Here is a 12,344-nt window from a genome sequence, read left to right as displayed (position 1 = left end):
TTTACTTCGCTTTTTAATTTTCTGTGTGTGCGTGTGTGTGTGCGCCAACATTTCATAAGGCTTGTTGTAAAGTCACCCCACCTAGTTGGCTTTGCTTTTCCTATTCTTCTGGAATTCTTTGAAACGTCTATCTTTCCTAACAGCAAATTCACTTTCAGACATGATTGCTGATTCTAACTTTACATTTTCATGAAATGACACTATAAGCTTTGAAAATTCATAATCACACACACAAAAAAAAGACATTTTACATACCCTTGCTGGAGGAATTAGAACACGCTCAGAGCAGGGTAAGGGGTAGAAGAAAGAGCCAGAACAGTCTCCCGAGAATGTAGGTGGCAGACTTTGTTTCATACTTTTGTGATCATACTTCTAAATGTTAATAGCGATAACTGATAAAAATAGCTTAGTCTAATGAGAAAGGCATGACGGTGGATTCCTTAAAGATTAAAGATAAATGTTAGTCTATCTATGAGACAAATGATTTTTCCTTTGAAGAAGCTGCCTTGGAAAAGAGAAAATTGCCTGTGGTGAAAGTAGGGCTTGTACCTTGGGGGCGTTCTCCTGCTATCCGTAAAAGAATCTTTTGTGGTGAAGTGTCGTTACTGTATGATACTGCTGAAGCAAAGTAAAGCAGGTCAGCAGAAATGTAAAAGATAACAGAGACAAGCAACAGTCAAATTGTTTTACAAAAATCAAACAGCTCTAACAAAAACTCATTTCTTCTGATGTCTTTTCTAAATTAGTAGATGATGGAAATACCGTGAATGTAACAAATTCATTCTAGTGCAGCTTTTGATGAATACCTGAAATTTTCGTGAAGTCTTCACACTATGTATTCTTCTGAATGTGAATACTCGGGCAGAGTAAAAACTTGGTGAAGTAAAGGCTGTAAAAGTAGACTATCTTTATGGCTTTAGAAAAAGGAAGTATGACTGATTTGAAAGTATTATGCTACATTATTTCTCTGTTATCCACACAATCTTTTTATCCCCACAATCATCTGTGGGTTGTGTACTAATGAATAGTGGCCTTTTTGTGTGTGTGTATAAGAATATTTAAAAGCTCTCAGAAATCCTGCAAGAGGATTTGCAAAGCAGGATTTCTTCTCCACTTGGATTTTAGTGGATCTCTGTAGGAGTTCTCCTCCATATGGAAGAATATCTTCATGAAGGGTCAAGGCTTGATAATTCAGGTTGGAACTGCTTGGAAACAATGACCCAAAATATAATAAAAGCCAGGTAAAAATGATTATTATTATCAGAAATAGGGCAGGATGCAAACACTTTGAGATTCATGGCTAGCCATCAACATTTAAGCTGCTCTTTATTCTACAGGTAACTTTTTGATAAAGTTATCCTGCTTTGGCACTCTCATCAATCTTCATTTTTCCCCATTTCTGGTTTGCTTCAGGAGTGCAAGCCAGGTCTGTTCTCTTTTGAAATGCATTTACAAAACTCTTTGATTCTACCTTATCACATGTAAACATGTGAAATACAAACTTTCCTCTTGCTCTGTTTGCCACAGCCAGTTTAGTATTGCCGGGGTGTTAATTAGAACTATGATTTGTTTGTATTATGTCATAAAGAGAATATATAATCGTAAACCTGCCTTATTAGATAAATGACATTTGTTATCAAAGAGAATTTTATTTATCTAATATAAACACCACATTAAAAAGCACTACTGCTGGCTAATGGTCCTAATGTTTTACCAGTAAGAGTTGCACACATGTCAAGTGCATGACTTTGATACATCAATATTTGCATCAAGTAGTGTTTGTTTCTTGGGAGAGGTTCAATGTTGACCTTTGTGTGTATCATTTATTTCAAGAAAAATACTGCATATTCATATATGTAGTTTTTTTCTTAAGTCTGTATCATAAAAGTAACCATACTAAAAGCTTTAGAAGGACATTATCTAAGAACACTGTTTGGGTGCATAGAATTAAATGCTGAGAGACAGAACATGCTTTAAGCCTCCCCCATCTTTCCTTCTTATCTAAGATCTGCTCATTAAAAATAAAAGTGAGGATACAGCCCAGACGAAGAGTTTATTGATGAGTAATATGTGACATTCAATTCAGTAGCTATATTTTTTAAATGTCTGAGTTTTTCTTTTCCTCTATTTCTGAAACAGCTTGAGAAATAAATTGCAGTATTTAAAAAAATGCTCCTTATTGGAACCTGTAGGATGGGGAAAGGTGAGAGCTAATGTGGGATATGCAGATGTGGACATTATTCTTTTGCCAACAGTAAAAATGAACTGATAAAATTAACTGCAGAGATTCCAAAGGAAAATTTTAAGAATATTTTAATCTTCTATAATCATATAAGAGGATGAATTAGTAATACAATTGTGTTGATTTTTGTTGCAAAGTTCCATTCATTTCTTCTAACTTTACAAAGCTTGCTGCTGTTCACCAGCCATCTACAAAATAATGACTTTTTTAAAGCTGTGATAGTGTGAAACTAAACTTTAAGCACTTCTGATAGTGATCAGTAACACAGACAAACAGGAGGATGCTGTGCCCACTCAAAGCCAGCCAGCATGTTCAAATCCTTTTTTACTTCTTAATGAACAGACATAGAACAATTCTCCAAACACTGTGTATTTATATTATTTTTAGCAAACACATTTAACCATACTGAAAAAGTAATCAGAGTTGTAATTAGCAGAAAGTAAAACTAATAAAGACTGTGGTTTCAGGGATCATTGGCTTAAAGCAAATCAATTATTATCTTGTGAAATTTCCATTTAGTTTGTTGTTGTTGTTTTAATTATTATACCATTGCCAACATATTTGCATAGAAATACATGGTTGTAATAGAATAATGCACAGAAGAACAATGGAAAGATATGCATGCTGCTGCATGTGTTATGTATAGCAAAATATGGAGAGCTAAGCAAAATATAAAAGTAATAGAAAATTAGCTGTTAGTGATAAGAAAAAGAAATGAGTTCTATAGTCTAATTGTAATGAGCACTGAGGTAAAAGATTGAGAGTGTCTTATTGAAACAATGAAAAATGGAAAATTTGAACTAAATAATAAAGATGAAAGCCTTCAGGTAGAAACAGAGAAGAGCAGGGAAAGGAAACAAAGATGATCACACAAAGCAACAAATAGGATACCACTGGTCTCTGTGGTCTGAGTCAGATCATATATCTGATTCAGCTGGAAATTAACTCATGGAAAATGAAACAGCAAAATGGGGAATTATCATCAGCGTGTATAACTTACTGCAGAAATACCAACTTCAATAGCTAGAAATTGATCAATGCTGTTTGGGTTTATGGCATGCAGAGTCTTTCTGTTTGGTGCAGACATTTTTTCTTCTGCTATGTTTCATAATGATTTGGCTAAATATTTTCCTTCCATTCTGCTTGATGATCAATTTCCTGTCTTTTTGCTGACCTCCATGACAGAGATGGTGTCATTTCAGCTGTGGCTGAAGACAATTATAGCTGAAGTATAAAACAAATCTAAAAATGCAACCATTACTGGCACTTTCTTTAGGCTATGCTTTGTCCTCAGCTATGCCGATTCAAGTCCAAAGCAAATGAAAAGATCTGTGGTCAGCTTTTGACAGAAGGAGGAAAAGTAGATTAATAGAACCAATATAAAGAAAAATTTCTCTTTAACAGCTAAAGGTGAGCCAGTGTGAGACTATGTGAAATACTGTATTGCTGAAAGAACTGACGTCGCACAAAGTTGAACTCTGCAGAGTCTATACTGTATCTATATTGTAGATACAAACAAAAATCTGAGTGGAAAAAGAGATGGGAAGTTTAACTTTAGGGTAGGAAGATATTTCCTCAGGTTTTGTTTTGCTTCCTTGTTTGTTTTTTTTTAAAGAAAATAACTGTTGGTCAGTGTTTTTAGATAATGGATGCTGCAAACTGCTAACTGTCTTTGAAAAGGATTGGTTTTTTCTTTCTGAAACATGAAAGACCCATAGGCACCAGGTGTAAATTATTTTTAATCTGAAGCAGTGATGTTAGTTTTAGATTTCCTTGAGTAGTTTAGAGAGCTTTTGTCAAACCATGCATTGTAAATGGCAATAAGACTATTATTGTTACTTTCAAGACTTGTCATTCACTGTTCTTTCTTCACCACACCCTCTATCTTTAATCCTGAGACAATTCTGTATATGTGATATCTGGGTACGACATCTTAAAACATGAAAGGCCCAATTAAGAAACACCTTCACACAATTTTATTGAAGGCAAATTCATTGCTGAGCGAACTGAAATTCATCCTCTCTCCAGCTCCAGAGCTGTCACTGACATCTTCATTACATGTCATCATAACTGTCATCTCCCTGTCCAGGCAAGAATTTCTGCCTTTTTTCCCTGCCCATCTTTAGGAAGATGTCTGGATTACTGAAATGGTTGCATATGTGTTTGTGGAAGATCATACAATGCTGCCATTTTTTCTTTTCCTATATCCTACTAACTGGTAGCAGTTACAAAAAAGAAAAACAAGAAGAATATTACAGAGTAACTTTCCTCAAACAGAAATCACTGAAAGATAACGCATGAGGAATCATGAAAAAGATTGTACACTGTATGCTGCTTCCTGAATAACCGAGTGATAAGCTCAGAACTGCAGTCAGGATTTCACTTATCAACATGTTGATTTTTTTTTTTCCCAACAGTAATTTTTCTTGAAGATTTAACTCATAATATTTTAGATGTCCTCATATATATAATTCCATGACATCTCAATGAAAAGTTGGCTTTCATTAGTTTATGAGGTCATTCATGCAATTTTGGTGTGCATCAGAGCTCTTTTGAGGAATCTTACTATCAGATTGTCACATAGCACATCAACTCCCTTTCTCTGATTATATGATTTTTCCTCCTCTGGATTTTATTAAGTTATATAAAACACATTGGAGAAAAAATAGGAAAATAAATATATATTTTTCTCTGAGCTTTGCAGTAAAGAAAATAGCTAGAGCAAGCAGCATCTCCCCTGGATTTTAGGAGAATGGTATTACCCTGCCTTTCTCTGAGATTGCTGGTTACCTTCTGTCAGTGAGCAACTGTCTCGCTGCAAAGCAGAAGCACGACCTCTTCTCTTTTGTCTGTGTTCAAGGCAATTACTTCTTAGAAAGTGGAATTTCTTCAGAATGACTATGTACAAGAGCAAACGCAGAAACCAAAGATGTAAGTAAAATGCAAACTTTTCTTTTTTAATGCTCATAGAGAGGAGGGGAAATAAATCACCAGTTTCATTGAAAGCCATGCCTTGCTTTCGTTAAATAACAGCAGAAAAGCAAGGACAAGATTCCCTGCCAAATTTCCCACTGTTTCTGTATTGTAAGTGCATGAAAGAGCTTTAAAACAAAAAAATTATCTCACTTGTTACTATGGTAACTCTCAGCAAGTGATTGCTTTTTAATATAAACAAAGAAACAGCAATCAAATATAAGTTTAGTTCAGCCCACTGCCCTTTATTAGAAATAACGAGTGACTAGTTATTCCTTTGCCTTGTCTGGGGTGGCACACTCCCACTTGATGGACATCTTTGTGGGATTCGCTTCAGAGAGACAGCACTACCAGAACTTTAAGGGCAGGTGATTTTCCTTTGCCACAACTTTCCATGGAACTGACCAGATTTGCTTTAACCACAGAAAAAAGAAAATGGGATGAGGGGGCATGCATTTGTCTTTGGTGTATTATATAGACTCTACTTCTGAAAATTCACTCGCTTCTAAGTGTACAGATTTCCTGGCAAGCACCTGTTTGACTCTTTAAATTGCAATGGTATCAGCCCAGGGAATTTTAGTAACAATTTTGTCTCTTCCAGGCCATTATTGCAAGATGAGTGAGGCAAGCAAAAATGAAGTGCTTCAGGTTAGGTCATGAAGTATGTGTTACTGTAAGGAAATCTAGCAAGAGGCCAAGTAATAAATGGAGAGCGTGTCTGAAGCTGAGAAAAAAAGATACTCTGCTAAGAAAAATGCCATGTAGGGTCTGTGTTCTTTAAGAGGGGAGAGCAGGAGGGAAAAGCATATCAATACAAAAGAAGATAAGTTTGGACTTTATTTGGACAGGGGCATTGCTTCTGTTCAGAGTTGAAGGGATTTATGCAGCTTTATTTCTGACCTTGGCTTTTATTCCTTAGAACTTAATCCTTATGGCTCTCCTTCAGTCTTTCTTTACCAAAACAGATGGATGTGCTGCATGTAGAAAGTTTAAGACTTAGATCCCTGCTAATATTTCTGCCACAGAAATTGATCTGCTTCACATTCAAAAAAAAAAAAAAAAAAAAAAAAAAAAAAAAGTTTATATGTATATCATAAAATTTATTCCCTTAAAAGCAGTGAAAGGAAATTATTTCTATACAGGCAGATATTAAGGTATTAATTAATCTAGTTCATTTTAATATATCAATTGCTATTAGTGTTATTATGTAAAATGGGAGGTGTCCTATAGCCAGCTGCTTTCTTGCCTTCTCTCCTATGCAAATCTGACTGTGGAATACAGTAATTAAATTTGTGACTGGGTAACTAAGTCAGATATTTATTTGCTGTAGGAATGTAGTCATTCACGAGAACTTTGCACAAGATTCTTTAAAGAATGCTTTGATTAAGAGAAGCTGCCTTCTTCCCCTTCCACTTCTACTGACCCCAAGGAGAACCTATGGTTTGCCAAGGGGAAAAGAATAAGAATGAAATGTAATTAGAACAGTCAGAAGGAAACAGAATCAAGCTTGTAACTGTGATAGTAGTTCTTGCTCTGTTTTCTGTTTTGAGCTATCTCTAATTTTATGATGTCGATCAATAACATACTACACTGGAACTCTCTTTTTTATATTTGATGCATTGGTGTATATGTGGATGTTTTATTGCTACCTCTCGGTTAATTACCAATTGCAAAAGTCTCAACAGACAAACTTGGGTAATTTTGATATTACTTCTATTCATATAACTCAAAGCCTTTTTGAAGGACAGATTTTGTTTAAATATTTGTCATTTTGAAATATCAGGCTTGTTGGTAGCATCTGTGTTAAACAGTACACAAACACAATATTTTCTGTTCACTTAACATGCTGTATTTGAAACTTGAAACTATTTTTGGTGGCCCTTCATAAACAACAATGAAAGATATTTAGCATATAATTTTAAGTATATATAGGGTAAACCATTATTTATCTCCTCATCTTAATAAAACGCTTGAACACCTGGCATAAAACAGGAGTTTATGAAGACATTCCTATTCACTGAAATTCTGCTTCAGGATTAGGTGTATGCTGAACAGTATTATAAACATTGCATTCCTAAAACTTTTTTTATTTCTTCTGTGTTTAAAAAAGAGTATAAAAACATTTTGTACTTCAAACAATTTGAAAACACTCAGATGAGGTGGGAAGACTGGAAAAATAGTAAGATCATGATCTTTTTGAACATAAAATATGGGGAATCTCTATTTCCATTTTCTGTCCCAGGTTCAAAACTTACTAGAGAATTAGCTGGAAAATAAATAAATAATCTACTTACCCATATGCCTGCAAGAATAGGATAAATATTCTAGATTCCCTACAAATAAATTTTCATCTGCAACATTGTACATAACTTCTAAATTCAGCACTAATTTTAATGCTTTGCTTTCGCTGCACCTTTTGGTTTTAATTCCATTCAGACTGGTACTCACATTAAGTAGTTCATGTATGTTATTCTTTCCATACATGGCTGTAACTGATAAGAATCAAAAATAAGTATCTCAGCAAGCTGTGGAACTTTTCCATCCCTAAATAAATTTTAGATTAAGGTTATTTCTGTATGACTGTTTGTCCTGCATACATACACACATACTGAGTTTCCATACAGATGTGTGTCCAGATTTCTAGCATGCTTTATCCATAATTCAGGTTGTTACCAGATAGCTGATAGGCTTGGTTCTCATTTCATTGCAAAAACATAATGACTGAATGAGAGGAAACCATTGTAAAAAATACACTGTCTTATAAACACTGAAAAACTGAGAAACATGCCCTGCTGCAGCTTTTCTGAAACAAAAAGTTTGATTTCAGGGCACCAGATGCCGAGCACAGTATGGTCAGGATAAACCTTGTGGTAGGCTGCAGTGCACCTGTGGGTCTTCTCTCCATGGAGAGGCAGTCACTCACAGTCTCTAGAGTGCCTCCAAGTTGTTATGTTACCATTGCATACTATTATTTATATATCTGGAACAGTCAATGCTATTTTTATGTAGGTTTACTGTGAATTATACCTTTTTATAGTATCATGCAAATCTTGTGAAGATTTTTTTTCTTTTAAAACCAGTAGTGGATTTGGTTTTTTTTGTTTTTTTTTGGTTTTTTTTTGGTTTTTTTTGTTTTTTTTTTGTAATGAGTGGAAGGTAATTGTGTGCCCCCAGTGTCACAGTGGCATAAGCTGCTGCCTGCGGCACCGGAGGGCCCGGGTTCGAATCCCCCCTGTGGCGCAGGGGGTAGAAGTGCCAAGTGCCACTTCGCTACACAGGGGGCTCGAAACCCGGGAGTTGGACTCGATGATCTCTAAGGTCCCTTCCAACTCGCACGATACTATGATACTATGATGATTCCCCAGGCTTAATTTGTCCAGTCCTAGATTTCCCTTCATGCAGAGTGCTGTAGAAATTTATGTCTACATTTTAAAAGGGTTAAATAGATAATGGTAAATGGAAAGTAAAATAAGTTATTTTCTTAAGTTATGCTTGTAAATTCTGCACCATAGAATGCATGTGCCCTGCACACAGAAAGTCATAATATCTTTGTCTTAAACCAGTGCAGTACTTCACAGAATCACAGAATTGTGGGGTTTGGAAGGAACCTCTGAAGATTATCTAGTCCAAAGCCCTGCTAAAGTAGGTTTCCTGCAGTAGGTTGCATAGGGAAGTGTCTGAGTGGGTTCTGAGTATTCCCTAGTGATAACTAGGAAAGGAGACCCCACAGACTCTCTGAGCTTCACTTTCCAGTGCTCTGTCACCCTCAACATAAATAAGTTTTTTCTCCTGTCCATATGGAATTTCCCGTGTCCCAGTTTGTGCCCACTGCTCCTTATTCTGTCACTGGGAACCACTAAAAAACTTAGAGATGTGCTGTCCACAGGGATAACTTTGTTTTCCAAGTAACCTTGTCTTGTTGAAGAAGGAATTTATTGTAGATCTTCAAGAACTGATGAGAAATTATATGAAATCCAAGTCAGAAGGAATATTTTGTCCTATAAACTTCTTTGCATTGTCATCTATATTTTCTTTTATTGTTAAGATCCCACTTGCCATCCTTTCCTCACAGATTTAATGTTCTCCTCTTAAGTGTCCACCTTTACAAGTGGCATAATCACTTGCAGACATAAAAATAGATTTAGCATCTGTTGAACCTTATTATATCACTGTTTGATCAGCCCATGATTACTTTCATCTACTTTTTGCCTATTAGGGCAATAAAGAGTCCCCAGTACTGAGTCTGTTACTGCTCAAAGTAAATAGCAGCCTTTAATAAAGTGTGTGTTAGTAGCTAGCAACTGGATAGCAAAATCTCATTGGGGAAAACAAGTGTAGTTACTGACCCAGATACATATAAGACAACTCTGCCTCATCCCTTAAAACATCAGAGACCCAGACAACAAGGGAATATCTCTTCAGCACAATATAGAGACAGCTTTCTTCACATAAAGCTATCCTAGAATAGCCCCAGGAAGTTCTTATTGCTTCATACTTTTTGAATAAGTCAAGTTCAGTGCAATTAGGAGTATCAGTAATAAGACTGAGTAAAAAGACATTCATGACCTGCAGGAGTAAAAATGTCATTGAATATTCACATCACATTGATAGCATCTTTACAAGGAAATATACATATAATTGCTACTCAATAACTCAGGGACTTCGGGGATAGTAGAACTCTTCTTGTATCTTTGAAGGGAATTCATTGTGACCTGAGAAGTTTGGCTTGTTTGAAATTATTCATTTCACAGTGTCACTAATAGTAAAATTTAAAACATATGTCCCTCAGTGAAGCATACAGCGTATATAAGCCAGAGCTTTTTCTTTGACATTTTTTCACATCTATAATATACTTTCAAAGCAGAAGTTGCTTTTCTGTTTCTGGACTGTGTAACTTACTTAAATGTACTGGAAGATATTTGTTCCAAAGAGCACCTTTTGAGAGATTAATAAGCTGACCAAACTCCATGTGCCATACTTCATGCTTTCCACTTCCTTTTTTGGAGGCTGCCTCAGTAAGTAAAATATAGGTTTTGACCTGGTGAAGTAAATGATGGGAGGAAGTATTAAAACTGAACAGGAAGTTTTAGGGAATCAAGAATTTATGTATAATTTCTCTTAAATGTGAGAAGGTAAGGAATAAACAGTGTCAGGACAAATACAGAAGGGACTGTTAAGAATCCAGTTTGGAGTCGAGGTTAACTTACCTGAAATGAATCTGGGGAATGAAACAAAGAAGTCCAATAAACCTTTAAGGAGGAGGAACAAAAAACCTAACAGTAGCTTTGTCTTCTTTAAAAAGGTTATTATAATTATGTTGGGAGTGTTTCCTCACCTTGCAAATATAAATCAGCAAAATTACGGGCAATAATTAAGTTTCAGCAGAAATAATCATTGGAAAGCTAGAGAGACCTCATAAAAATGCATCAACTATCATGAACAGTCATAAAAAGAGAATTGTTAAAAAAGATGAACATATGCAAATCATGTAATTTGGATTATGTGATTTGGAGAGTACTAGGGGAGTTAGAAAATGAACATACTGCATCATCAACAGTTTATATTTGAAAGGTCACTGAAAATGAAGCAGGTATCAGAAATACAAGACATATAAATGTAATACTGGTTTGCATGCATACAGCTGAGAATTCCAGTTCTCAGCTCTGCTCAGTCTGGGAGAAAATGTTGCTGACTTCACCAGTGTCACAATTTGTCATTAGTAAGACACCACTCATGGTGTGCTGGTTATCAAAACTTACATGTTCTGGGACTGAAGCACTCCAGTAATGACCTGAGATATGGAATAACTGGTAATAGTTCTAAAATGTGAAATCAATTAAAGTAACAACCATCAGATCTAAAGTAATTGTATTCTAAAGGAATCTATGTAGGAAGACAATTCTGGCTTTTAAATTGAGCAAACAGAAGTATAATGATTAGATGGACTGAAGTTAGATGACTGTTGACTAAAACATTTTTTGAGTGCAATCACTCATGGAGACAATTTACTGAAAGTACATGCAGTTTCTTCCTCTGTCACTTGGTTTTCAATTTGGATTGCTCATCTATTTTTAAAAATCACTTCATTGTGTACTATCGACCAATAGCTAGAAAGTAATTATTAATACATTGTAGTACATGTTACTGTGCAAGTCACAAAGAGTGCTATTGCATAGACTTAAACCCTCCAAAGCCTCTAAAAGTATGAGAATCTTGAAGGGACTCAACCCTTTCTCACTTAACATTACATGAATAGTAACCCTCTATCAGAATCTCTGTACTCTGCTGTAGTAGAGACATCTACCTCCCTGCTCTGTAGGAGAAAAATCCCACTGGGGTTCAGACCATACAGTCTGCTCTCTTAAGGCAAAATACACTGATACTCATTTTCTTAATAAAATAAATTAAATTAAAATTAAAATTAAAATTAAAATTAAAATTAAAATTAAAATTAAAATTAAAATTAAAATTAAAAATTAAGTGCTTGTATGTAAGCAGTGATAGGACAAGACAGAATAGCCTCAAGTCACACCAGGGGAGGATCAGAATGGATATTAGGAAGAATTTCTTCTCAGAATGATCAAGTGTTGGAACAGGCTGCCCAGAGAGGTGGTGGAGTCACAGAATCACGGAGTTGTATGGGTTGGAAAGGACTCCCAGAGATCATTGAGTCCAGTCACCCTGCAGAGCAGGCCCCTTACAGCAGGTTGCACAGGTAGGCATTCAGGGGGTCTTGAGTATCTCCAGAGAAGGAGAATCCAAACCCCCCCTGAGCAGCCTGTGCCAGTGTTCCTTCATGCTCACTGTGAAGAAGTTCCTTCAAATATTGGTGTGAAACTTTCTGTGCTCCAGTTTATGGCCATTTCCCCTTGTCCTGTCCCCACAGACTGCTGAAAAGTGATTGACCATGTTCCTTTGACTCCCACATTTAAGATATTTCTAAACATTAATAAGGTCACCTCAGAGTCTTCATTTCTTGAGGCTAAACAGACCCAGGTCACCCAATCTTTCCTCATAGGGGAGATGATAAAGGAAGGCCCTTTATCATTTTTGTGGACCAAAGAGGTGATCCTTGGAGGTGTTTAAGGAAAGGGTACGTATCATACTTACAGACATGGCTTAATGGGCA

General features: G+C 35.8%; 1 protein-coding gene across 9 annotated transcripts in view; it reads left to right on the top strand.

The window, feature by feature from the left end:
* Positions 1-12,344, top strand: part of RALYL (RALY RNA binding protein like) — a 359,319-nt gene that overhangs the window by 248,620 nt on the left and 98,355 nt on the right. For 2 of the 9 annotated variants that reach the window (XM_072327249.1, XM_072327250.1), the window contains exon 1: positions 5,024-5,173. The exons of the other annotated variants lie outside the window; for them this stretch is intronic. In XM_072327249.1, coding sequence (XP_072183350.1) covers positions 5,137-5,173 — 37 coding nt within the window. In that variant the 5' untranslated portion in view covers positions 5,024-5,136. Of the gene's footprint in view, positions 1-5,023; positions 5,174-12,344 lie in introns of those variants that run through there. 9 annotated transcript variants of the gene reach the window in all.

This window comes from Excalfactoria chinensis, chromosome 2 (genome assembly GCF_039878825.1).
Source record: "Excalfactoria chinensis isolate bCotChi1 chromosome 2, bCotChi1.hap2, whole genome shotgun sequence".
Taxonomy (NCBI): domain Eukaryota; kingdom Metazoa; phylum Chordata; class Aves; order Galliformes; family Phasianidae; genus Excalfactoria; species Excalfactoria chinensis.
Note: the sequence above shows the minus strand (reverse complement) of the source record. Positions and strands in the feature narration are given on the sequence as shown.